A 27,174-nucleotide genomic window follows, 5' to 3' on the forward strand; every position below is an offset into this window, starting at 1 on the left:
TGGACTTTAGGCACAATTCAGTGTGTCATGGGCAAGTGTTTGAAGTTTACAACTCCTGGGTAAAGAACTATTGATCATATCCATGTTCCTCCTTTCAAAAACCAGGAAACTGAATCCCCCCAAAGGCTCAGTAATCTGTCTGAGGTCAGTCAGTCAGGAAATAATACAGCTGGTGTTCAAACAACCAAGTGACCCTGGCTTCTGTCAAGAAGCTTTGACCTACCATTCTTTAGAGAGATGTTGAGGCTCCCTCCCATAAATCCAACAGATATGTGTGGTGTTTGAATTAGTAAAGTTAATGAGTTAGAATAGTTAGAAGAGTTAATAGTTAGCTTCATTTCAAACATGAACAACAAAGATAAAAACCACTACGAGCATATGGCCTAAGAGGTGTAGAACTTCAAAGCAAATTACTGTCTTGTGTGATTTTAGTCTTAAGCACTTAGGTTCCTACAGCTCATCTCTACAAACTGAGGTTTGGTATTTTTCACAGTGGAGCCCTCACAACTGTACCTTAAATAAGCTTAGATGATCTCCAACCAAGCCTGATAAAGCAATAGCTTTCAAGCATTCCTTCTCAAGCTTAAATCCAAAGCCAAGACTCATTTGGAAACTCAGATATATAAACAAAAGCCAAAGGGCTTTTGCTGGATTCCAGAAGCCAGTTTGAAACCACTACCCCTCAAGACACAGAACTGTAATGGAGTAGGAGCTGGGTCTTACCATTCTTGACTTTATGTATCTTCAAAAGACTTTATTTAGGTTGTCTCTAATTTCCATCTCCAATATCCTGTGATCCTACAAATGTCATCAGGGCTACTAACAGGATAAATGTGGCCAAAATGTGGAAGACAGTATAGTCCAGGTTCCATTTCATATTTACAATGACTCTATAATATTAAATACTATTAATATACTGTAACCAATCAAGGAATAGGCTCAAAGAGATTATAAGATAGTAACTGGTTAAAAAAAAAGTTAATAGGTACTTTTTCTTATTTATCTACATGACAAAATTGTGAAGTAAGAACTGAAATTTAGAAAGATACTTTCTTAGCCAAGGTCAAAGAGCTGGGTTTTTAACTGCAATATCCCAGATTCAAAAACTCCATTATTTTAATTTAACTCTTTTTTTTTTTTTTGTCGGTCATGGGGCTTGAACTCTGGGCCTGAGCTCTGTTCCTCAGCTCTTCAGCTCAAGGCTAGCGCTCTACCACTTGAGCCACAGCGCCACTTCCTTTCCATTATTTTAATCCATATGTATAACAGCACGGATTGGATGCCAAAGTTATATGATGAAATCTTTTAAATGCCATCTGTTTATGTGTTATCATGTTGTTGTGATATATATTTGTATTTAGGAGGCTTTTCTCTAAGACTAGATAATGAACATTCTAAGCTCAGAGATTGTTTCATAATTTTCTATTTCTTCCTCTACAAAATACAAGCTATGGAAGTCTTTATTCAATTATAAGTGATTTTTGTGGCCCTGCCATTTATTAACTTCACTTTTTTTCAAGTTTGTTATTTTAAAAATTTTATCCAAAGAAAGCATATTAATTTCACATAGAGAAATTCTTGAGACAATCGTTGGAAGGAGAAAAACCTCTTTCTCTCAGATTAGTGCCCTTAGTATGAAGAACTATATCCTACTGTCAATATTAATAAATATTCCTTCTGGGTATACTTTATTTTTAATTTTTTATTAATGTTTCATTCTTACTGTATTAGCTGTTCGGTAACAGGCTGATTACAAGCAGATGGTTAAAAACAAGAACAGAAAATTTTGGAAAGTGCTTATAATAATTATGCCACTTGAAAATATTGGTTTAACATTTCACAGGAAATGGTATTTATTAAGTCGTATTCCTTCAACACTCTGGAAAGAATAACACCTACAATGAATTTCTCTTAAGTGCCATATACAATATGGATACAATATACATAGCCTGCAGTACGATATATTATCAGTTTCCATCCACGTTTCAATGCCCATCTATTTGAAATCCATTCTCTAGGACCAGCACACTTCCCCCAGCCCACTTCTAACTCCCAAGGTTTTATATATATATATATATATATATATATATATGTATGTGTGTGTGTGTGTGTGTGTGTGTGTGTGTGTGTGTGTGTGTGTCCAGTAGAGCCTTAACTTCCCAGTGACTCATTTTAATAAGACTTTGGAGTTTGTATTAACCTGACATTGTTATGAGTCTATTCAAAATGAATATAAAAAGCCAGAATACAAACTGAAATTAAATTAAAGCCAAGACATATTTTGGCCTCTAAACTTATGCAGAATATAACAAGTCTCATTTCTTCCCTATTCTGCCATCACCTATAAAACTAGCCAATATTTAAATAACTGAGGATCACTTAACTGGCTACTGTGAACCTTACAAAATTTTCCTCAAACCAGGTTTGTCTTCCAATCATATGTTACATCATCCTTGGACTGTGAAAGTTGGGATGGATGCATTCCAGATGTTTTATGTTCTCTATGATTTGAATCTTCAAAGAAGCAGACTGAGAAGCTAGCAGGATGCTGGCAGTGGCCACCAGGAGCCAGGGTAAAATGGCTTTTGCTGAGAGCAGAATTCAGATGTGACAAACATGGAGGTGAGTGGGTATCACAGTTAGGAAATACATTTCTCCAAGTACATTCACTGATGGAGCAATCTCCCATCCCACTAGTGAAAGTCTTTATGCTGAGACAAAGGAGAGCCTGCCATCTCAGGTCTCCTGCTGTCAGGCTGGTGAGAAGAGTAGGAAGGTCTGGGGAGAGGACAGACACAGGAGGATCCCACTCAAGAGATACTGGGGAGCAAGCCTCCAGCCATCTCGTCCAGGCTCCATCACTGGATGAATCAGCCACTGCAATGGGCTGACTTTACCAACCCATCATCCATGATCTTAAATGTATGTCTGCTCTCTGGAAATCCTTCAGGATAAGTACATGATTAATTCTTTTCCTAGGACAAGAAAAAGCTAAACTTTGACTAGCAGTGACAACTACTGAGAAGCAGCTCTTACTTACCAGCTTTGTGATGTCTTTTACATTATCAGTCACAGGATTCCCGCAGATCTCTTTAGTTTTGACAAGAGGATTAAATAGGAGCAGTTGAAGATAAATGCAAGTGATAATCCAAGTCTAAATAAAAACAGAGAAATTTCTTGGTGCCCATCTGCTTAAAATCTGTAATCATGTAAACAGTTCACATCTTAGGACTTAGGTAGAAATGACCAATATACGATACTTATTTTTTTAAGCTAAATTTAATTAAATGCTAAGCATTCAAATTATTCTCATCAAATTAATAAAATTAAATTAAAATAACACAGTTAAAATCTTGTTTGAATTATTCTTTCAATGATATTACTGTTAACTTCTGTCGAAAGCTTTCTAGAGCCAATTTCCTAATGGCAATTAGGAGTGAACTTGTAGCAACACGTGAAAGAATGATCACTTAGAGTGCTTTCTAAAAACTAGGGAATGCATAAGATTCCTACCTTAAGGCACTAAAAGAAACCTCATTCTACTTTAAATGCAGACTCTTTGGCAAGTAGTGGCATAACCCCCACCCCCAGAGGTGCTTTAATCCAATCTACAATAGCACACCCAGCTAAAGTGAGAGAGGGGGATATATTTTTAGATCTAAGACAGAATTTAATAACCTAATTTCTGAGACAGTAAAATAATTATTATGTGCATTTTTAGTCTTTTAATAGGGAAAAATATTTCCCTAGCCAATAGGGAGGTATTTTTGAAACACACATACACACACATGCACACACATGCACGTGCGCACACAGGCGCATGCACACACACACACACACACACACACTTCTCCCTCCATGAAAAGAATTTCTACCATGTATTATAGTTATTTTATGCACAATTAAATTTTTTTCCTTATTAGACTATTTTATAAAAGTTTAAGAACCTGGGCATCTCATTTTAAAAATTTCAGTATCTGTATAACATGCACAAAAGAAGAGTCTTCAGTGATTATTTGCCAGATAAATTTGTGGCCAAGGTAAAAATACATTTTGATGGTCAAATACAATAGCTATTTATTGAACATGTATCATGAGTCAGGGACTGAGCTGGGCACGAGGACAACAAAAATGATAAAGACGCCCTTGAAACTCACAGACAGGTAAATAAATAACAGCTATATCTTGTGATAAATGTTTTAAGAGCACAGAGTAGAGAGCAATTAATCAATTAAACTTAAGAGGGAAAAACCATGGCAGGATTACAGCTCCAAGCAAAGCCTGAAGGTAAAATGTAACTCTGGCTAGATAGAAGAGGACAAGAAAGAATTTTTAAGCAATGATAAGGAATGGAAATTCCAGGAAAAAAAAATACAGCATAAGCAAAATCATGGAAATGAGGTTTTTAAATACATAAGGTTTCTTTTCATGAGCTAGCATTCAGCAGCAGCATTTCATAACTATACAAAAACCCAGATGCACAACAGCTAGAATAATTTTTGTTTATGTAGCTTGTCATATGTTAAATGGACCTAAATTATTATTTTCAATTACGATATAGACATTGAGTATCACATTGGGCCACATGTTGTTTATTGCTTGCTAAAGTTCTCTAACATTACAACGCTACCTCTGTGAGTCTAGTGGATTATAACCTCTTATTCTTTTACCCATGTGGTCTATTTTAGTATTATTCATGCTTAATTTATAAGGTTACATTCAGAATCCTGAGAATCACAGTCCTCATTACATAATTTCGTATAAACCATAATTTTGTATAGATTAATTCATTGGGTAAAACTCTCTTTCTGGGCAATTCAAACATACAAATTTCCCCAATAATAGTCTTTCTTCACATGTGCAAATATAATTTGTTAAATTGTGGGTTAATATTGTCATTGCTTGAAATATTTCTCAATAGCCTTCTTTTCTGCTATGACTTGAAGATCCCTATAACTGGTCAATCTTAATATTAACCATTATTAGTTATTATTGATATTACATTATTATCATCATTGTATCTGGAATTATGAAGGGATTTGTTCATTTCACAAACATACCACATATTATGTGCCATTCACTGCTCTAGCTATTAGGCTACATAGTGGATAAAAAGACAAAATTCCTACCCTCATGAGGCTTGTTTTCTCATGAAGAAACATAAACCATAAACAAACATGAAACTAGTCTACATAGTATGTCACAAGGTGTTCAGGGCTATGGAAAAAGTAACATGAGATTCAGGTAAGGGGACTGGGATTATAATGCCTGCCTCATCTGTGAGCAGCAGTGATTTAGATTCACACTGACCCTCACACTCACAAGACACCAAAACAAACACTCAGCAGCAAGCACACTACAGCCAAATTTCATGGTGCTCTGCTTTATGCCAGCTATGACAGTCTTTATGAAGGACAGTGGCAGCGCTACATCCGTCAGTGTCAATTTTCCATCTCTGATGATTGCTAGCAACTTTTAGAAATGAAGTATTTTAAATTAAGGTGGATACTTTTCTAACTTAGACATAATGCCATTGCACACAGCATGGACTATAAGATAGCTTAAACATAACTTTTATATACATTAAGGAAACAAGAATTGTCACATTTCATTATGATATTAGCTGTATTTCCTCCAAGGTCTGGAACTGAGCCTACACTATCTCCAAGGTTGGTTTGAACTCTGAGTTTTACAAAAAAAAGGCTCAGCATAGGCAAAAATAAACATGTAAAAAAAATCAACAAGTGTGGTAGAACAGAGGTCTCCTAGCTTCCAGACTATCTATAATGTCTGCAAATTGCTACACACTTGCAATGTGTAATCCCAATGTGTGTGGCAAGGACCGATGGCAAATAGGCAGGACCATACCTTCCTAGCAAGGCTACTTAAGTAGTTCTTAGTTCGTCAAGGGCATGTGATAAGCTCCCATTCATATTCCAGAGCAGCTACCACCAGGACCACTACCAGCCTCCACACTGCCTGTTTGTACTTGCTCTGCTACCTACTAATTTCAGCTGGATTCTCTTGGTTAAGATATAGTTATGCTGTACATATTTACCGATTTTTTTTTTTGAAGCAAGGAAGATTACAGGAGGGATCACATCCACAAGAATCTCTGAGTTGAAAGATAAGGCCTCAGAGCTAGTCTTTACCCAGGACTACGAAGAACAGCTGGATATTTTTAATAAGATCACTGGGGGCTGACTCATTGAGAAGGCAATATTTCATCAAAGATTAGATGCATCTAAGAAGGTGAGCCACGAAGACAGAAGGGGATGCTGCAGGCAGAAAGAAAAGCTGGTGCCAAAAGTCTATGTTCAGTGGCCCTAAAGTCTATGTAATGAAACTTCATACAAGAAGCAAGACTCTGGAGCTGCCAGTCATTTGTGTCTATGTAGAAATACCAAGAGAATTGGAGACACTGTTGTAACACTGCTAAATCACTGAACATCTACAGTAATTGTTCACCTCAGACTTCTTGGAAAAAAAAAAAAAAAAAGAACAGCAAGAATAAATCAGTAAGCAGAAGATGAAGTCAGATGATGGAGAGGCCAGATCAGGGAGGTCCTGTAGTCCACAGATTACTTTATGACATTCATTATGAATGAAACAGGATTCATGGTAGGATTTTAAACAGAGAAGGACTATAAAGATACTTCAAAACAAATAAAATAAAACCATTCTAATTACTGTAGTAAAAACACACTGTAAAGTAACAACAGGTAGAAAAAGAAAGAGATAATAGTTCAGAAAAAAGATTATAGATGTGAATTCTGGTCATAATTGGTTAGGTTCTGGACATCTGCATGGGCCAGAAAGAGTGATTTGCAAGAAAGAGTTGATAGACAACTCTAAGGATTGAGCCTAGGAGTTAAGTTTTCAGTAGGCAAGTTTTGAAATGTTTTTGTCATATCCTTGTGACTGATGCCAGATCAGGGCATTTGAAGCTGAATTTTGGAAAGGGCATGGGCTGGAGATACAAATATGAAGCTTTCAATATATACATAGAATACATAGAATTTGAAACAAAAAAAAATAGGGAAATTACCCAAGATAGTGACTCTAAGTCCAAGGGTGAGGGAAGGAGAAGGAGGAACAAATGACTGAGCAGTTTGTTGGCTAGTCCAGGCAACAATGTTTAACAAGTCCTCATCTCAAAACCAAGCTGTAGGTAGTGGCACAGGGCAGCATTAATCTCATCTATTCAAGAGGCAGAGATAAGAAAACTACAGTCCAAGACAGACCCTGGGCAAAAAAAAAAAAAGCTGAAGACTCTCTCGGAAAAATGGAGGAAACAGAGCTTGGGACCCAGCTCAAATGGAACATTTGTGTAGTGAGGACATGACCCTGAATTCAAACCAGAAAATCAAATACAAATTATGGCCAAATTATGACTGTTGTCTATAATCCTGGTAACTCGAGTGGCTGAGGCAGGATGATCTCTAGGCAAGCCTAAGTAATGATACACTATCACAAAAAGCAAAGCAACCACCTAATAGAGAGATCAGAATGAACTATGTCCATTAAGATGATGCCTGTGACTTCACCACTGGATTTTGCAACAAGGAGGTCACTGGTGATATTAATGTCTGCATTTACTGGGGAAGGGAACATATGTGGGGGAAAAATTAACCAAAACCAATGACTCAAACAATGAGAGTTTTATTTGAGATAGTAGAAATACTAGGATCTCTGCTTGTTTTTAGAATGATCCAGTCAGAAGAATAACTGGTGATAGAGGTCAGAAGAGAAGAAAACCGCTGGAGCAACATCCTTGAGTAGACCAGAAGCAGAGGTGAGATTCAGTTCTCAAAGCAGAGAGCCTGCCTTTAAACAGACATGTAGACAGATGATCAATATTAGAAAGCACCATAGTGGAACATAGTCCAGACACAGGATTTTGTTCAGGGAAATTTCCTGAACACTGCAGTGAACAAAGCTAATTTTTTGAACACTTACCATGTGTCAAGCATCTTGGAAATCTAATAACAAGCAGAATGTATTTCTTTCACATATCCTAATTTGTAAAAATGAAGACATAAGACAGTGAGGTACACAAGTATTTGGAGACTTCAGAGTATGTGGTATCAGGATATAAACTCAAGCTGCTAATTATAATCCTGTCCTTTAAACTTCCCCATACTGTCCCAACATTCCCAGAAATCTGTCAGATCATTTGTGAAGACTTTAATGGCATATCTCTAGAACTTTAATAATTTTGCAAATACCAAGCATATGGGGGTATGTATGTTCCACATTCCATGCACAGCTGAATATTCTACATTATTCAGGTGATCATATTTTTTAGTATATGGCCTTTGATAGTTTCTTAAAATATATCAACACAGATTGCTAGAACAATTGCAAAATGATCACACTTGGAAAGCCTCTATCTTTTGCTGTCAGTGAAATTCACATGTCTGCAAGGATGTAATTTTGCTTATTTTTTTTTAGTAATCTACTTGGTGGAGTCTAAAATTAAACCTTTACTCAAATATCAGTGAGAAAAATCTGTATTTCTTGAAGGATTTTATTTTAAAGCCATTATAAGTGAATTCATGTTTTAACATAATATTGTATATACTCTGATAGCATTAAGGCATATTTTCCCTTTGTAAAATTCAGCAATTCATCCCAGCAAAGCTAAATAATAGGACAGAGAAGCTGGTAAATTAGAAACACAGGATTCTGCACGAGAGTAGTAAAACCTTCATCAGTATTCTCAGGAAAGGGCAGAAATGCAGAACTCACTTCTTTATACAGAAAAAGTTCAGCATTAACTCTTCTATAGAGAAAACTTTCTAATACATAGTTACACTCTTCTTGATTTGGTAAGCAGTGAGTAGGACTCCTAAATTTGTTTCCTATGATGAATCAAATTCATTAAACAAGAGGAAGACATTAGTTATATCACTGTGACTATCTCCCCCAAATATAGTCATTCCTAATTACTGGACTTGTTTCAATGACTGTTTTTAAATTTTTATTTTAGATTTTCTTTGCTTTTTACCTCTGTTCTCTCCCAGTCTGTTGGGTCATTACTTACAACATATCTTTATTGTAAGCATATCTATTTCTAGCTTCCAATAGGTTGTTTGATGGTGAGTGTAACACATACTCCAATCATTATGGGAGTACTACAATGCACACAAAGATGCCAACACCTTAGTCTCAAAGCTTGTGAATATATTGCCGAGGAGAGCAAAATGGACTTTGCAGATTGGTGAATTTAAAGACCAAGAGATGAGGAAACCATCCTGGATCCATGGGCTCAGTCTTATAAGTTGGATCCTTAAAAAAACAAGAATCTTTTCCCAGCTTTGACCAGAGAGATACAATGATGGAGGGAAGGTTAGAGAGATAATGACATAAGAAGGGCTCAGCTCACCAGAAATGGTATGGGAAGGGCAGGGAATGGATCAGGAAATCAAGGAATGCATGTGGTTTATAGAGTTCTTTGGAAAAGAGTACTGTTCCACTTATTTTTTGATTTGGCCCAGTCAACCCCATTTTAGATTCATGATGTCCAAAACACTTAGATTATATTGTCATTGAATTTCTGGAAGTATTTTACAGCTCTCAGAGAACACATTTTGTGAATGAATTAGTAAGTGTGAGGTATAGTATGGTGATGATGAAGCTATTTTGGTTAAAGACAGTAAGACGCCTCCGCCAGAATTCCAGGCCCCAATCCCTCTTTGAAGCAAAACACAAAAAAACAAAACAAAACAAAAAAACCTCAGCTTTTGTTCTGTGCTGTTTGTTCATGCCTCTGAGTAAGATTCTGTTTTAACAAAGGTTTCCAAGGACCAGGGAGGAAATATGCTTTTAGAAACCATGGACAGAATATGGATCCAGAAAACTATGGAGCACCTCACTGTGTGACCTCTAGCAAGTCAGCTCACCCCCCTGCATATCCATTTATCAACCCATGAAACCAGAGTAGCAAAGTTTTGATCTCACTCATCTCTTGAAAACCTACTTGAACCACAGGTGCAAATGCAGCCATTGGTCTGTCTGGTTAATCAGCTAGAAACTGTCTGGAAAACCATGCAGGCAAGAATGTTAGAAATGTTTGCATAAAAGTCTAAGAGAGGATTTTGATAAAGTAAATCAGCTATGAAGAACGACTTTGACCTTTATTTTTAAATTGATAGAGAACATCTTATCACATATAGCATACTTTTGAAGTACATATGGAATGAGTGTCACTTTTGTACATGGTTTTGTGACAGTGATTTGGGGTTGGGATGCCTTTGTTAATTCATTTCTTAGTTTTCAGCTGTGTTAACGGTAGCTGTAGTTAATAGACAATGGACTTCCAATTGAGTGCGTTGTACTAACATAATAACAAAGTATTTATCTCTGTTTTCTTTCTCTTCCTTTTTCCAAGTTCAGAAAACTCCATCAAGGGCATACAGGTGCCTTGCTGTGTGGGTGTGCGTACAGACGAGGCATGCACACGCCCCAAGGGAGATAGGCTGTTGAAGCAAAATGTCCCTTCTTTGTGACTCCTGCTCTAAATTGTATCTTTCCAATTTGGGCAATCATCTTGCTGACTTTTTTCTGCAACATTTTCTGCATCTCTATGACATTTTTCTTTGGCTACTTTGTTTTAGAATCATACAACTATTCTCTCTAGGTCACGCTCATGGTATGATAGCCTCTCATTTCAAGATAACCTTTCATTGCATTGACACATTAAACTAATCTTATTTATAGAAATCCTCTTTTGTTTAAAAAATGTATTAGTATGGATCAAAAAGATCCCATACATACTCCTGACAAAACCCAAAACTTTCAGTAACTTTCATTGCTGAAAGTTGCTTTTAAAGGATGTGCAAGATGTGGAGAAAACAGTAAAGAGAAATCTACATGACTGCTGGGATTAAACAATGTGCTAGAAATTGTCCGGCTACAGAGAAGTAACAGTGACTAAATCACACTCCACTGAGAATGACAGCTAGCAGGTCCTTTAGAGCTTGAACAGTAACAGAGGGAACTAGAAAAATACTTCAAAGGGGAAGACTTACAAGAAGATGTAAATAGAGCCCCTGAAAGCAAAGTTTCATTTGGTTTGAGAACAAACCTTAGTAAAGTCTAGTGGAATATGGAGCTGATCACTGATTCCTGCTAGATACAGCACCTTCCTTAGAGTAACAAGCCACAGGCCAGGAACAGGAGCTGCAAAGCCTCCTAATCCACTCTGTTTACTTTTGAATGCCGAAGCCTGCTAACACAGATCACACTACAGACTCCTTTGCCACAATAGAAATGATTATGCATTTAACCCATAAATGTCAGCTGAGCACCAGGCTGTTCAAAATAGCAGAACATCCCATAATGTTTTCACCTTGGAAAAGAAATGGAAACCAAAACAAAAATGAATAATCTCTTCTACATGCATAAAATGTAGTTTTAAAATACACTATAGCAGGGCCCACGCTACAGACTTCACAAAGCCACAGAGGTAGTGAAGTTCTTTCTCTCTATGCACAGACCTAAGAAAACGATACTAGAACTGCCCTGAACAAAACAGCAGCTGCTGCCAACATCAACATTACTACTCTCTTTAATCTTGCATGCCCGCTATGGAAGCGGGCAGCTCTCTTGCAGCCCAAATGCACTTTGAAAGAATGCCAACTGGCTTAGCCACCTAAAAAAGTAAGGAACCAAAACACAGGTAGTGCGATTAGTCCTGAGTTCAGGTCTTTGGAGGTTTTGTGAAGCCTGTTCTTCACAAATATTCTTTTTTTTTTTTTTTTTTTCTTTCTGGCCCTGGGGCTCTAACTCTGGGCCAGAGCACTGTCCCTAAGCTCCTTTCTGATCAAGGCTAGAACTCTACCACTTAAGCCACAGTGGCACTTACAGCTTTTTTTGTGATTAATTAGAAATAAGAGTCTCACAGGCTTTCCTGACAAGCTAGCTTCAAACTGCTATCCTCAGATCTCAGCCTCCTGAGTAGCTAGGATTACAGGCATGAGCCACCAGCATCACAAATATTCTTAAAGTAAACCAGCAACAGGATTCTCATTTGGTAACTTTTTAGATTTCTCTGTCTCTGTCTGTCTGTCTGTCTGCTGTCTGTCTGTCTGTCTGTCTGTCTGTCTCTCTCTCTCTCTCTCTGTCTCTCTCTCTTTCTTTCTCTCTATGTCCCTCTCCCATGACTCTATGGTTAAGGACTGAACCCAAAGCCTTGACCAGAATTCTGGGTAAGTACTCTAACACTACCTCACCATTTACTTCTGTATGACATTTTTCACCTTTATTTTTGAAATTGGTGCTAGTCCTGTGGCTTGAACTCAGGGACTATTTGCTGTCCCTGAGCTCTGTGCTCAAGGCTATCACTTTGAGCCACAGCCCCCATTTCCAGCATTTTGATAAGTGCAAATAAGATTCTCAGGGATTTCCCTGCCCCCCTGGATTTGAACTGCAATCCTCAGATCTGGCCTGCGAGGAGGATTACAGGAGTGAAATTTATCATTAAACATTACAAAGAAAATATCAAACCAACCTTCCTAAACTGATTTCTTCTCTCATTTCTGTCCAATTATCTCGAAGGGACAAAAGGAAACATTTAGCAGATTTGTTTGTTTTTAGAACTTTACTAACATCAGGAAAACAGCAGCCATTAATACCATAGCTGTGTGGAAAACCCTCTTGAAGTCCAGACTGGCATGCTAAAATCTTGAGATAGGTGTGCTTAAACTCTTCCATTTCCATCTTTTGGTGATGATGTTAAAATAAAAAATATTTTACAGTACAGATGATGACTAAAATAGTATGGAGAATAAATTTTTACATGAAAACTGAACCTTCCAGAAAGGAATTACTCTCTATGAAAGACAGACAAATAAATGGCATGAATGCAATATGAAGACTTGGAGGTCGCTTGAAAAATAAATCACCCTGTAATCATCTTTGTTACTTAAAGGGTAAGCAACTCAATTTGTATTGAGCCTTAAAGGTCTCTTGCAGGATGGCAGATACGATTTCATACAAGATCTCAATCAACCAAAATAGATATTACCCTGTTCTGTAGGTGAGTACAAATTCAGAGAAATTAAGCAACTTCTTTATGAACACTCTACAAGAAAATCTTTGAGTTAGGTTTAAAATAAGACCTTGGAACAGTTTAAGATAATAAAACTGACTTCACTCACATTGGGTGAGCTACTCAATGTTATGTTAAAATGTCTAGGCTGTTGAAGGCTATTAGTGCCTTTGAGTCAGTTTCTAATCAAAACTATAATATTAAGTCATTTGTAGGCTTAAGTAAACAAGTGCACATAAGTCAACTACAGACAAATCAAACTACTAAACTGTAGCTCAGTTGTTGTTGTTGTTTTACATAGCTAGAGGGAAGAAAGAAAGCCAGACTTTAAAGCGATAATGTGTTCTAGCTAATAAAATAAAATAAAACTAGGAGCTTTCAGACTTTTAATAACATCCACAAAATCAATTTTTCAGCCCACATAAATCAACTACTAGATAAGCAGAGAAGATAAAGACAGAGAAGATATGGGGGACTTTCTGAGAAGGCTAACGCTAGCAGAGAACAGAGTAGGGTAGAATTCTACCTACCCTATCTGAGAGAGAATTTGGAGGTATATCTTAACTGTCTTCTTTAATTTCCAATTAAAGAAGGTATTCATTGTATCCACAACTATTTTTGAGGGACATGCTCAAAGATAGGTTTTGAGAAAAGCTGCTTCAGAGGTATGTAGGAAGTAGTCAGGTCAAAAAGGGCCAGAAGCATGTGTCTCAAAGAATAAGCAGCAATCAAGGATGTTAAACATGGTATGCCCTCCTAATGTTGCTCATTTATTTTGATCTTAAAGGAACTAGGGGCTGTTGAAGGGCTTTAAGAAGAGAAATCTCAAGTTGTGATTTATTTTTAAGAAATGATGAGTCATCAGAATGGGTGATTGAATTGGTAGGAAGCCAGTTAGGAGATAACCCATATTAGCTAGAATTTGGCAAAACGAAGGCCTCGACTAGGGCAGTAGAAAGTAGAATGGAGAGAAATGGCTTTGTTGGCCAAGAGAGTAAGTAGGACAATGTAGACAGGGAGTGACAAAGGACTTTTCAATTGCATTTTAGGTGATTGGCTCCAAAAGGATTCGGCTTACTGGGCCCTGCATAAATGACTTCTGGAGATTGGGTCTTATCATCAAAGACCTTATAGAACAGAAGCAATACATCTGGGATAATCCAACTGCACAGGAGATGACAGACAGAGAAGCAAAGTAGTTGATGGTGGAATATTACAATCAACAGAAAACAAAGACATCTAAGGTTAAGTTTGGTGAACAACACTAGCACTTGAGAGATGCTAAAATGGAAGTCATGGGGAAAATCTTGGTGTGGACCTGGAGGAGGGCAGTTTCCGGGAGTTTTAGACATGAAACCAGACCACAGTGGAGAGGTGGTCACAGGTGAATGACTATGAGGGACCTGAAGAGGCATATGACAGCAGCTTCGTACAGTAGAACAAAGAGATAGAATAACTTCCGCAAGCACACAAGTTCACTTCCATCTTGGTAGAAGAGAAAAGGCAGCTCTGAAAAGGGGTTAAAGGGACAACTCGACATTGCTTTCTTAGAAGGCTTAGACATGGGCTGGGAATATGTCATAGTGGTAGAGTTCTTGTCTATCATGCATGAGGCTTAGACACATAGGACAATGCACCTCCAGTTAATGAGAGCCAGGTGAGCTCAGAGGCTTTGTGTGAAAGTCTCTGGGAAGGATTTATAGACTAGACTCAGACTAGAAGCTGGGCCCAAAATGCTCAAGTTTTGCTGTTACTTTTTTTTTGGGGGGGGGAGGGGGGAGGGTGTCTGGTGGTGGGGCCTGAACTCTTGGCCTGGGCACTGTCCTTCAGCTCTTCAGCTCAAGAGTAGTGCTCTACCACTTGAGCCACAGCGCCACTTCCAGCTTTTTTCTTTTTGCTTATGTGGTGCTGAGGAATTGAACCCAGGGCCTCAGGCATGCAAAGCAAGCACTCTACCACTAAGCCACCTTCCCAGCCCCTTGCTGTTACTTTTATAGTGACATAAAAATAGGAAAAAAAATTTGTACCTGCAGCACACAGTAGTCCATTATTTCATTACTAGCAAGTCTGAAACATAGGTTTTAACTACAGGTAAATATTGATTTATATGAGTTACACCACAACAGAGGTGGAAAAAGTTGCCCCACAAAATCTACGTTATTTTAGTGAGAAGTAAATGATTAATTCTAACTAATTTTAGGAAGATGATAATATACCCTCAAACTGTTCTAGAATACTGATGGGTGCTAGTTTAATTATGATCTGTTGTTGACTCTTTTTTGCTGTTTATATTTTCAAAGAAATAAAAGGAACAGAGCCCCCAATATTGGCTGTAGTATGAAAACAGAATAAAAATAACTTCAGTTCCGAAATCTACATAGACAAATTGGGCATTCCAGTTTGGTTCTTTTTGAATGGCATTGTTCATTCATTCATATGCTAATTGGTTTTTCCTAAAATTGAACCATTCTGACATACAAAACTCTGAGGTTTATAGCTGTACAAAAATAAAAAAGTACAGAAACATAAATTGTAATTTAAATTCTCCCAAATATGTGACTTGTTTCTGAAAGTATGATCTCATTCAAATTGAGAGCTTGAATCCTTCAAAATCTGTAGTGTTGTTTGCTTGTTTTGTTTTGTTTTGTTTTTTAAACTCCAAATAGTTCAGTGCTGAAAAATGAGTATAGGCTCCTAGAGTCATCAGATGCCAAGTGTCATATATGAAGCCTGAACTTCTTAGAGCTTGTGTTTTTCTCCCAATGATGCAATTAGATATTCAATGTATTATCAGATTAACCATTCATAGTCTGACTAGTTTGAGTTCATGGGTCCTTTTAAATAAAAAAAAAAAAACAGCAACAACAACAACAAAAAAAAAACAGTAATCTCAAGAAGGAACACAAGCAATCTCTAACTAAAAGAAAAAATCCCACCTGGGTTTTGCATGACTGAGTCTTTATAGCTTTGCCTTCACTGCTTCTAAAAAAAAAAATCAGAAAGGATGGGGTTAAACCATGAGCTCAAAGAACATTCATTGTCTTGATCATTTTCTCCATCACATCAGATGACAAGTCTGATCTGCAAAGGTCACAGAACTAGCTTTCCAGATTATGCAATGTGTGCTGGACACACCAACTGCCTTTCGCTGAACTGAATAAAGTGGAAGTGTCCCTCTTCCCTTCACAGTAGGTGCCCCAAGTAAAGCATGGAGAGTCAGCTCTCTTATATTTAGAGAAAAGTATAATCATTTGGGGGGGGGGCTCTGTGATAAGATGCCCATTTGTGAGCAAAGAGGTTCCCATTTCTTGAGGGTTCATCTCAGAATGGAGCATTTTTTTAAAAACATGCCCTCTAATGTGAATCCACTGTCAGTAGCCCAGGGGTGCTATGGGGTTAGGAGGAAAAAAAAGTCTAAAAAGGTATACAAGGTCATTCACTCAGTGTTACCTATTAGATGCATCTGTCTTAGAGCAACCTGACCAAAAAAGAAAAAAAAAAAGAAAGAAAAAAGAAAGAAAAGGAAAGAAATTATATATAGCAAATGTCAAGGATACTGTGCATTGGCTCTTTGAAATCCCACTGCACCTTCTTTCTAGCATATCCTATACTGGTGGCCAACTTGGAGGACAAAATCCACTTCACAGACACACTTGAAGTTTGTTGGGGGCTCATTAGACTCAACTCTGTAAGGTTTCATACGGGAAGGAAATACTTGAGAAGAGAGGCTGAATGCGGCCATGCATTTTGCTGGTTTGTGTAGCAACAGTGCAAGAGGACTTTGTAGCCACTTGGTAGCACTGGCTGCCACCACTTTACAGACAGTAGAACTTCACTGAGTTCTGAGTACTGGGAGTATTCTGCATCTCAGCCTAGAGCCCAGACTCCCAGCCCTTTCCACTGATTTTATAAATTGTCTGATGTGCTTTGTTTTACTCCTTTCTGTTTAAAAACAGCTGCTGTGGATTGCACTGTCTGGAACTAAACCCTATGCAGAATGAAAAGAAAAAAGAGTAACTAAGCATTTATTTCTCACAAAGGTTGGAGTAAATTTTTCTTAGAGATGTTCTGTTTGTGATTCATAATTCATATTGTCAAATAAGAAAGGCCTCATGCTTGCTAGTCAGGGACTCTACAACTTTAGCCACCCCTTCAGCTTAAAAAGCAAAGCAATTCTTAATTAGCAGTTCATAAGAGTTTTAATGCAAGACTACCAAGGAAGCATAGCATTGACTGGATTTGGCATGCCCAAGACATGTTTCTCTGGTAACAATATACTTTGGTTTCAGGTACACAGACATGCCCGGGATTTGTTCCCTTAATCCAATCATGTTTGAAATAGAACATCAGCAAGATAAGACCTGGATTCAAATCCTGCTTGTGTCCCACACTAGATGCATCCCTAGATGGTGGTGGGATCCAGTTTTCTCCAGTATTATCTCACATCTTTAAATTGTTGTAAAGATTAGATAAACTCTGCAAGTGGACTGCCAAATTAGATGAAGCACCTAAGAGTGGACTGCCAGATACAGAGATCATTACATGACTGTTAATGCTAGTTATTATTTTAGTAGTAGCATTAAATCCCTTAAATGTTGATTCTAAAAGCTGTACCGACAGTGAAAGACAGTGTTTATGGTCTGCACCTCTTAGATTAGGATCAACACAGGAAGATGATAAAAAAGAGGTTGTGAAATTGCTCCAGGGCTTGGATTTAGATCAGCCCTCCCAGTGGAGGCTGGCTCCTCTTTACCTGGTGTAAAAGTAAGGCTGTTTGTTTGGGCAATGGCTGAATGTTAACCTAAATAGCAGAGTTTCAAAAGTCAACTTCAGCTTCAGAAATAAATCCAAGACAGCTTTGGAAAACAATATGTTTACTCTTATTTCTTCTTTTGCAGAAAAGTATGGGGTAGGGATACCTGCTTTACAATGATTCTGTCCAAACTTTCATCTCCATTTTGCTACATGCTAGTTTTGTGTTCCTTCAGAAAGTTATTTAATCTGTCTTTGTCTCAGTTCCCTCCTCTGCAACAGGACCATAAGAAAAAAACATACTTAACATGCTTATTGAGGATTAAACAGAATTACATATTAAGGCGCTTATATTAATTACCTTAAAATGGTCTTGAAAATATTACCACTGTGATCCTTTTCAACCTATGTTGAACAAGCATTTCCCAGTAACATCATTCCCAACTTGAAGGATGAGGCTTCCAGCCCCAAATCTGAGTTTCATTCTTTGATTCCTTCCATTCCCCTGCTTCCCTCCTCACTTAGTTATATTTTCCACCAGGATAAAAGGAAAAACAAAAACAAAAAACAAAAAACAAAGCCTTCACTTCTCTTCATTGTATCTTGGACCACTACAGCTTCTACCAAACTCTAGCATTCTCCCTAGAGGACTGATGATCAAAACGCTGTGAATAGCACTTTTGCTTTTCATGCTTGAAAACATCTATCTATCTATCTATCTATCTATCTATCTATCTATCAATCAGATAGTATTGTGACTCACAATACTATGTTATAATACTAGCGATATAATTCACCATATAAAAGGCATTGAAATATTCCAACACTTTTTCATTATTTTCCTGATAAAACCTGGGCTTTTGAGCCAGTCTTGTATAGCACACATAATTCTACTTCTATGCCCGTGTCTTACCGAGTCTTTTCTCCCTACCATGTTCTAGACATACTGGCCTCCTTTGTATTCCTCAAATGGCTGAAAAATACTTCTGCTTCAAGTCCTTTGTTCTTGCTGTTGATGGCAAGTCCTTCTCATTGTTCAGAATGCAATTTGGCCATAGCCTCTACAATACCTTCTCAGGCAAGGAGCCTCTCATATGCTAGCACATCACTGTTTTATTTCCATCAAAGCAATTTTCATTCTCAGAACTTACCTTGATGACCTAAGTAGTTGATTCATCACCTGTAACTCTTGATAAGAATAGGAATAGCATCAGAAAGAGGATTCTAAAATGATTATTCACTACTGTTATTTTTACCTCTATTTACATGCCTTGCTCATTGATTCCATTGTGACTAGAGATGAAACATCTCCAAAAAATGCTCATATGCTGAAGACTTCATCCTGAAGCAGTGTTTAGAAGCACAATCATGGAGGCTATAACTTTACCAATGGAGTGACCCATTGATTAATTCATGGATAATCGGCTACCAGTCAGGGGAACCCAATGGAAGAAGTAAGTTAGTGAAAGCATGCCTTTGATGGATATATCTTGTCACTGACCACTTGTTCCAGATCTCTTGTTGTTCAACCCTGTCTCTCCCTGTTTCTCTCTGTATCTCTGACTCTCTTGATCTCTGCCTCCCTCTCTCTTTTACTCTTTCTCTCTTCTTGGCTATCATGAGATGAGCAGCTTTCTTTTGTTGTGTCGTTTACCATAATGTACTAACACCCAAAGTCTCAGAGCCAAGTGACCATAGGAAGCTTGAGTCAAAGTACATCATGCTTAAATTATTTGATTAGGTATTTTGTCACAGTGACAGAAAAGTAACTAATGCAATTACTAAGTTCCTTATAAAAATTCTTCTATCATCAAATCTCTTCCATACAGTACAGACTACGGTGGTGGCAATATGTGAATCATTTCTATTGAGAATAAAATATGACAGATATGAAGTCTGGATAATGTACAATTCAATCCTCAACAGATGATGTCCACATTTGCATAATGGAGCTACAATATCTCCAGCCAGTTTTGCTTACCTAGCTCCTGCACTGGAGTGTAACCCCCTGAAGGCAGAGTTTTTTTTTAATCAGTTAGATATAAATCACTATCAAATTTCTTTCTCTATAATCTACTAAATACTAAGGAATAATTAATCAATTAGCTAAATGGTTTTTTTCCTAATTTATTAATTTTCTTTCTGCCTTTAATATTTCTCTATATCTCTACATGTATATGGAAAATTAAGATCTAAAACCAAGAGTAGAGTATAAACTCCGCAAAGAAGAGAGACACTGTAATTGTTTTGCTCACTATCATTGCCCACTTTTTGCTGGTTATTGGAGATAAGTGTCTAACAGACTTTTCTACTTCATCTGGCTTTTAACCATGATTCCTAGATCTCAATCTCCTGAATACCTAGGATTATAGAGATTAGAGATATGAGTCACTAGGGCCTACTTCCAAATGATTTTTATGAATAAGCAACCACTAAAACATGCCCCTCCTGGAAGATGATGCAGAGGCATGGAAGGCCATTTACCTGGCTTCCGTTCTCAAGACCTAGATACATATAATAAAGCGGAGTTACTTTTATTGGATCACTAGAAGCATATTAAAAAACACCCAAAACAAAACAAAAATCCAAACGCAGATGGGCCTGGAATGTAGAGACACTGACCTATAGAAAAGTGAAAATCTCAGAACTCTAAAGCTCCCTGCAACTATAAATTTCTTCCTATCACCCCAAAGAGCTGTGATCAATAAATATTTATAAAGTAGACATTTATTTAAAACATTGTTCGTGGTAATTCTGCCCTGGAAATTCACACAGGGACTAAGATTTCACTTAGGAGCAGACACATCTAGGAGTGATGACACAGGTTAAGCTTTTAAATGCTAATCTTATCTCTTCTCAAGGCTTTGCTTGACTTAATAGGACATCCCTACATATCCAGTTTAAGTATAAAACCAGATACCCTTTCTTTAATGTAACAGCACAGTGTTGATGCTCTTCTCCTCTAGTATGTTTATAAAACACAAAGTAGGAGGGGCGGGGGGGCTGGGAAGGTGGCTCAGTGGTAGAGTGCATGAGGCCCTGGATTCGATACCTCAGCACCACATGAGCAGAAAAAACCAGAAGTGGTGCTGTGGCTCAAGTGGTAGAGCACTAGCTTTGAGCTGAAGAGCTGAGGGACAGTGCCCAAGCCCAGAGTTCAGGCCCCACGACTAGCCAAAAAAAAAAAAAAAGTAGAATGCCAGTAGCATTCGTGAGCTGACTCAAAGACATCTCACCTCACCCCAGAAAGCAGTGTGCATTACTCCAAGTTCATTACTAATAAGAATGACTAAATGACCAGGTTTGTTTTTTTTTTATTCTGATTTTCCATCATGAGATCTATGGATATGGCTCAGCATTCTCTTTAATCTGATTCTAAAGGAGATTCTATTCATGAAAGCAAGAGAGATGAATAACAGAAGTTAAGAAGTAGAGATAGTGTTTAACTGTTTTACAGTGTATCAAGAGCATTAGCACTGCACACTGTTAGTAGTAGGAGTAGGAGTAGTAGTAAAGTAGTTCTAAAGTTTCTGAGTAAATGTAACTTGTTTTCTGTTCTGAAATTCATCTTTTTTGAAGGGTTTGATAAGTTCACCAGTTAATCTTCCAAGTTTAAAATACAAAAGAATATAGGAAATGTAGTCCAAGATCTTAAATCCCTACACTAAATAATTCAGTGGGGGTGGGGGACAAAAGAAAGGAACCTTTTCTTTGAGGCAGGAAAGATAGTAAGTGGGTAACTATCACAGATAATCCTTTGGGTTTCTTTTCAAAGCAGCTGTTGCACTGAGAAATCAAAAGAGGATGGAGGAAGAAATGTAAACAGATGACTGTTTGGAAAGCAAAGAGATTCTTTCACCATATGGCAGAGGATGGGAATCTGCTTCCTCAGGAAATGGAGAGAGGGCCTTGTGAGTAGCGCATCCAGCTAAATGAAATTAAAAAGATATGCCTCAGCTGCTGTACATTCGAATTGCCAGATCTGCACACATTGCTTTGCATAGCTTTATCATTGCTCAATTTTTTGGTGGCATGCTATTTCCTCACTGGGTGTCCTTTGTGGAAATTTTTAAGACACATTGAGGCAAGAGTTAGACTTTCCTCCTTGTGGCACAATTTTATAAAACTTGAAAAAGCTTGATTGGTTTTTAGTTCTCAACTGTGAAGAACCTTAAGTAAGTGACATCAAAGGAAAGATAGGCCCTGCTCCCATGCTACCAAGTTGCATTTTAAAGTTGTAGAATTTTGAAAATGTGGCATCAGATTTTCCCCAAAATGAACTTTGAATGTACAGAAATATCTCTGCAGTGTTCCTTGAGAATAGTGTATTATCCAATAGTAGTTGTATTATCCTGACTCATTAAAAAGCTGTCTTCTAAGAACACGTGAAACTTGAAAGCTCACTTAACATTTAGTCCTCCTCCAATTTTCCTCCTCTAGCCTTAAGTAATTTCGTCTTAAACATTGAACATAATTCTTACCACATCTGTCATCAACTCATAAATATCACACAAATAGAAAAATCCAAAACTGGTTCCACTGTCATAGTTCTGTATTTGAACATTTTGTAGACAGATTGTATACATCAGTGCCTGCTGCACTGTCTACCTATTAACCAGTACAAACCAGTAGGAAAAAAGAATTTAGAGGAAACACCTTGAATGTGGATGAGCTAGGAAGAATGATTTTGCTATATTTAGGGTAATTATTATATTAATAATATTAATTAATTATACTAATTATTATATATCAAGACATTTTATCTAGGCAAGAAAAGGAGATGGCAAGTCTACTAAAACCAAGGGAGAGACTCAGAACAGACCAGGTTTGAAGACAATTGTAGCATGCTGAGCAACCCGCTCAGCCTCTCTGAGCTCCAAATTGTTCTTCTATGAAAAGGAAGAATCACACATCACTTTAACAGATAAGGAGGAAAAGTATTTAATGCACTTAGCTCACAGTTCAATATCTCTTTCACAAAATGAGCATTGTTTGTTGTCCTAAAATGCTTTCTGGCTCCAAAAACACTCCATATGATTGGAATTACAAGCTCCAGCAGGTACTAACCATTCAAACTATTATGTTATTTTCCTAAAGAATGACACACAACTACTTCACTCTCTTCCTTTGTTTTTTTTTTTTATTCTTCATTTCTACTCTCTTCTGCTATAGTGGCTACAGTTCTTTTTCTGTTTAAAGAGAATTTTGTTTATACCTTGTGTATGTGTCTCTGCAGGAAACAACAATACACACAATTACAGGTGTCTTTTATTGACATCAATGCAGAGTGGTGATATTCTAAATTGCTTCCAACCTTCCAACTCACCCTTTTTAGTGTAACCATCTGTTAACTGAGACTGGCAGGCATAAAACTATTAAGTGCACAGATTCATGCTTGGAGTGCTGATTAGCTAGGTGTTTTCCCCTCAAAGGGACACCTGCTATGATTATTAACATCATTGTTTAGTTCAGATCATCTTTACCATGATTTTGGCACTGTGTCACCAGCTAGATACACAGGGGATTATTTCAACATAATGATAGGAGATGTGATTTTCTCTTTTTATTGCTATAGGAGTTCAGAGTAAGGTCAATTAACACAGTAGAAGTGAAGATGGGAAAATGTGGGGGAAGGGATGCAAAAACTGTCAGGGAGGGGAGCTGGGAATGTGGCTTAGTGGTAGAGTGCTTGCCTAACATACATGAAGCCCTGAGTTCGATTCTGCAGTACCACATAAACAGAAAAAGCCAAAAGTGGCACTGTGGCTCAAGTGGTAGAGTGCTAACCTTGAGCAAAAAGCAGTTCAGGGACAGTGCCCAGGCCCTGAGTTCAAGCCCCAGAACTAGCAAAAGAAAAGTCAGGGAGGGCTTCACAGAGGGCTTCCTGGAAAAAGAACTATCTGAGCCAGGTGAATGAAGACTGAGTGCAGTGTGCTATGTCTCTGGGTATAGTTAGGTGATATGAAAACAAAGCTGACTCTTCAAGGAGTGGTGGAGATAAACAGTAACCAGTCCATGGAGGACCTTATATGGTGTGCTGAGGGTTTGGACTCCATCCTGAATGCAAGGTAAAATTAGTAAAGGACTTGAGCCAGAGTGGTGACATGGTCAGTTTACCAATTCTAGATAAACTTTAAAATTACAGGTGCCACCGTTGTTCTGGCTAATGCACAGGGCATCTTCACAGGGACAAAACCACACTGCAATACCAGGTACAAGGATCTGGATCTCCTGACAGGCACGAGTCTGCTGTGCTTTCAGCAAATTCTTGATGTGATTTTTCTGCCTTCTTCCAGAAATGGTAGACAATACGACTCTTCAAGGAAAGGTGTAAACCTAAGGCCACTTTTAAATCTATGTCTGCTCCTAAGCCATTTACAAGCTTACTGCCAATGTTACAAGTATTTACAATGTTTCTGTCTAGTTCTCCTCCTTCGGGCCTTGCAAGAATGGACATACGTCCTCTCCACACACACGCCCGCACCCACACCCCCTTCCATATCTAAAAGATTTCACATCTGCTTCAACTTTGTTGAAATTTTTGTTAGAACCCTCTGTATTACTGAACCCAAAGCTACTTCACGTATTCTCAATTTGTTATATTAATCATTAAGGTATCTATAGTTAAAAAAAATTCAATAAGCTTTTAGAAACTACTTTTAGATTATAAAAGGCTAGAAAACAGGAGCTGTTTTCTCTTTCACAAGTGCTTTGAACAAGTTGGTACTCCATCAAAGGTACATAACAGTTTAATGCATTGTCAAAGAATGAAATGCTTGTTTACCTGAAGTATTATATGCTGATAAAAGTAACTGGTGTCTGGCTTGATTAATACAAAATCTACTAGAAGGTTAACCTGGACAATCAAGCTCTTAAATTCTAAATAGAAGCATTGACAAGTGGTGGGTGGTATATCAATGATACAGTGTTTGCTTAACATATGTGAGGCCCTAAGTTCAATCTCCAGCACTAAATATAATTCTTTTAAAGTACTGACAAGAAAATAAAATCTGAAGAACAAATTCTTGGTCCTATGCACTTATTAAATTAATATTCAAATTAAAACTACCATCTTAGGATTTTGAAAAATACATTTTATTTGTATGCAATAAACATTAATCTAGGTTTTCTGGTATTTATTAGAGTACTAGCCCTTATCACACATTCACTCATTTAATGCTCTAAAGTACAAATGAGAAAATCAGAGTGGTGGAAGAATGGACACGAGCGATCTCCAGCTCTATGAACCTAGCAAGCTATTAATCAAAAGTAGTTTCAGACTCATTTTGGAAAATACTAATAAACATCAGTTTCAAATACTTTGAGTTCTGGGCTTAGAAAATTATAGCCCCAGGCCCTAGATAAGAACTGTACTGTTTATAGGGCACTGTACTACTCATTACCGCCTCTCCTGACTCACACAACCACTTCTGAGGTAGCCAAGCCATGTACCCACATCTTCACTTACAATTTGTTTACAAATACCCACACTTCTTTCCATCTCACCTCCCATGTCTCCATCATCTTGCTTTGCTTCTCAGGGAAAACAGGTTTTATATGATTGTTGCTTGTCCTACGAATGGAATAAACTCACTCAGAGCAGACTAAGATATGTTGATCGATTTGCCAACACAACCCACTCACTGAAGATGACAAATAATATTTATTGAGCATTACAGACAATTATCAATTTTCTTAAGTTAACTCATGTAATCCCATTTTCTCCCAACTATGAGTTACGATCCTTACTGCCCCTTATACAGATTGGGATAGTGAGGCCTAAAAATAAATAAATAAATCACAGACCACAGACTTGATGAAGAACAGAGCTGGGATTCTTCAGCCTAACCCAAAGACCCAATGTTCCTTTCTAGTCTATATGCAGCCAGTAAGTCAAGCCCTTTGCACAACATAATTTGGTGGCTAACAGTATAGCAGAAAACATGGAAGGAGGTTAAGGAAAGGTTAAGTAAAGTTAAATACATTGCCTAAGATCCCATCGCTTGCTAGAGTCAAGAGCCAGAGGTTAAATCTAGGTACTTTTATGACACAAAAGTCATGTTCCTCCCATTCCTCCTCCAAAACTGGTTGGAATTCTTTGGATGCTAAAGAGAGAAGGGGGAGGGAAAAAAAGAAAAGAAAAGAGGAGAGAAGGAAAGAAAAGAAAAAGAAATTCAATTGCCAGGCAGAACTACAGGATCACTCACTGAAGCAAAGTAGAAAGAACCCATATTCTGTCCTTTCCCAGTTCCAGGCATAGCAGAATGGGGACTCAGACCCAAACGCCTTGTTCATGAGCCAGCCCCACCACTGATCACCTCTTTGACCTTGGGCACATGACAGAAAGTAACTGTGCCTCAGGCAAACTCTCTTAAGATTATAATTATGAATACTTCCACCAACTTTTGTTAAAGTAAAATGTTAAAGTATTCAGGACTAATGTGAATTTAATAGAATAGAATTTGACAGAATTATTTGGAAAAAGTATAACTCCCCCTTTCAATCTTGCAATGGAGAGTTTATAATTCAACTCACTATCTTTAAGACAGGAATCATCACTACTGGTAAGCATACCACTGCAATTTGTTTCATGTTAGTAACAGCTTTCGACATTGGCTTAGTACTTTCTTTGTGTCATGCTGGGCTGAGCATGTGTGTGTGGTGGAGGGGTGGGGTAATTTTACTTTCTTAACCATATTTGAGAAATTTACAATTGTGTACAATTGTTCACCCTATCTGGCAGATGGGAAAATTGACAGGCAGATTTTTTGCATGCTTCGCTAATCAAAGCAGATCATCTCCCTGCAGCCTGGTCTGAGCCTCTGACCACCTTGCATCACCCTGCACTGCTAATGAGAAAGTTTCAGAATGCTGGTGGTGGTAAAGATGTTCCAACAGTCATTTGCTAAAAAACAAATATATATATATATATATATATATATATATATAAACATTGATATGCAAAATAATTTTTCACTATGAAAGCAGTTGGTTTGATAAGGAACTACAAAATGAAGACAATACATAAATGGCTTGTCAATTTAAAACCTAGATATAATTATAAGGACATTATTATTAGTTTTCTAGCTGGATACTAGTGGTTCATACCTATGATCTTAGCTACTCAAGAACCTGAGGTCTCAAAGACTGTAATTTTAGGATTGGTCAAGCAGAAAACTAGACTTCATCTGCAAAGTAAACAGCAAGGAGGAGAAGGGGGAGGAAGGAACTTCTGTTTTACATGTTTAATAAGTGAACTTCCCATCACTGTGACAAAATGCCTGAGCCAACCTATTTATAAAGAAGAAGGCTTTGTCTCACAGTGTCAGAGGGTGCAGTTCATAGTTGCTTGGTCCCATTGCTTTGGA

The 27,174-nt window shown here is 37.6% G+C and overlaps 1 protein-coding gene across 2 annotated transcripts in view; it reads right to left on the bottom strand.

Annotated features, from left to right (window-relative positions):
* Nucleotides 1-27,174, bottom strand: part of Kitlg (KIT ligand) — a 79,177-nt gene that overhangs the window by 40,673 nt on the left and 11,330 nt on the right. For both annotated transcript variants that reach the window (XM_069989572.1, XM_069989573.1), the window contains exon 2: nt 3,041-3,154. In XM_069989572.1, coding sequence (XP_069845673.1) covers nt 3,041-3,154 — 114 coding nt within the window. The remainder of the gene's footprint in view (nt 1-3,040; nt 3,155-27,174) is intronic.

Source organism: Dipodomys merriami, unplaced genomic scaffold (genome assembly GCF_024711535.1).
Source record: "Dipodomys merriami isolate MVZ:Mamm:240054 unplaced genomic scaffold, mDipMer1.0.p SCAF_10, whole genome shotgun sequence".
Lineage (NCBI taxonomy): Eukaryota > Metazoa > Chordata > Mammalia > Rodentia > Heteromyidae > Dipodomys > Dipodomys merriami.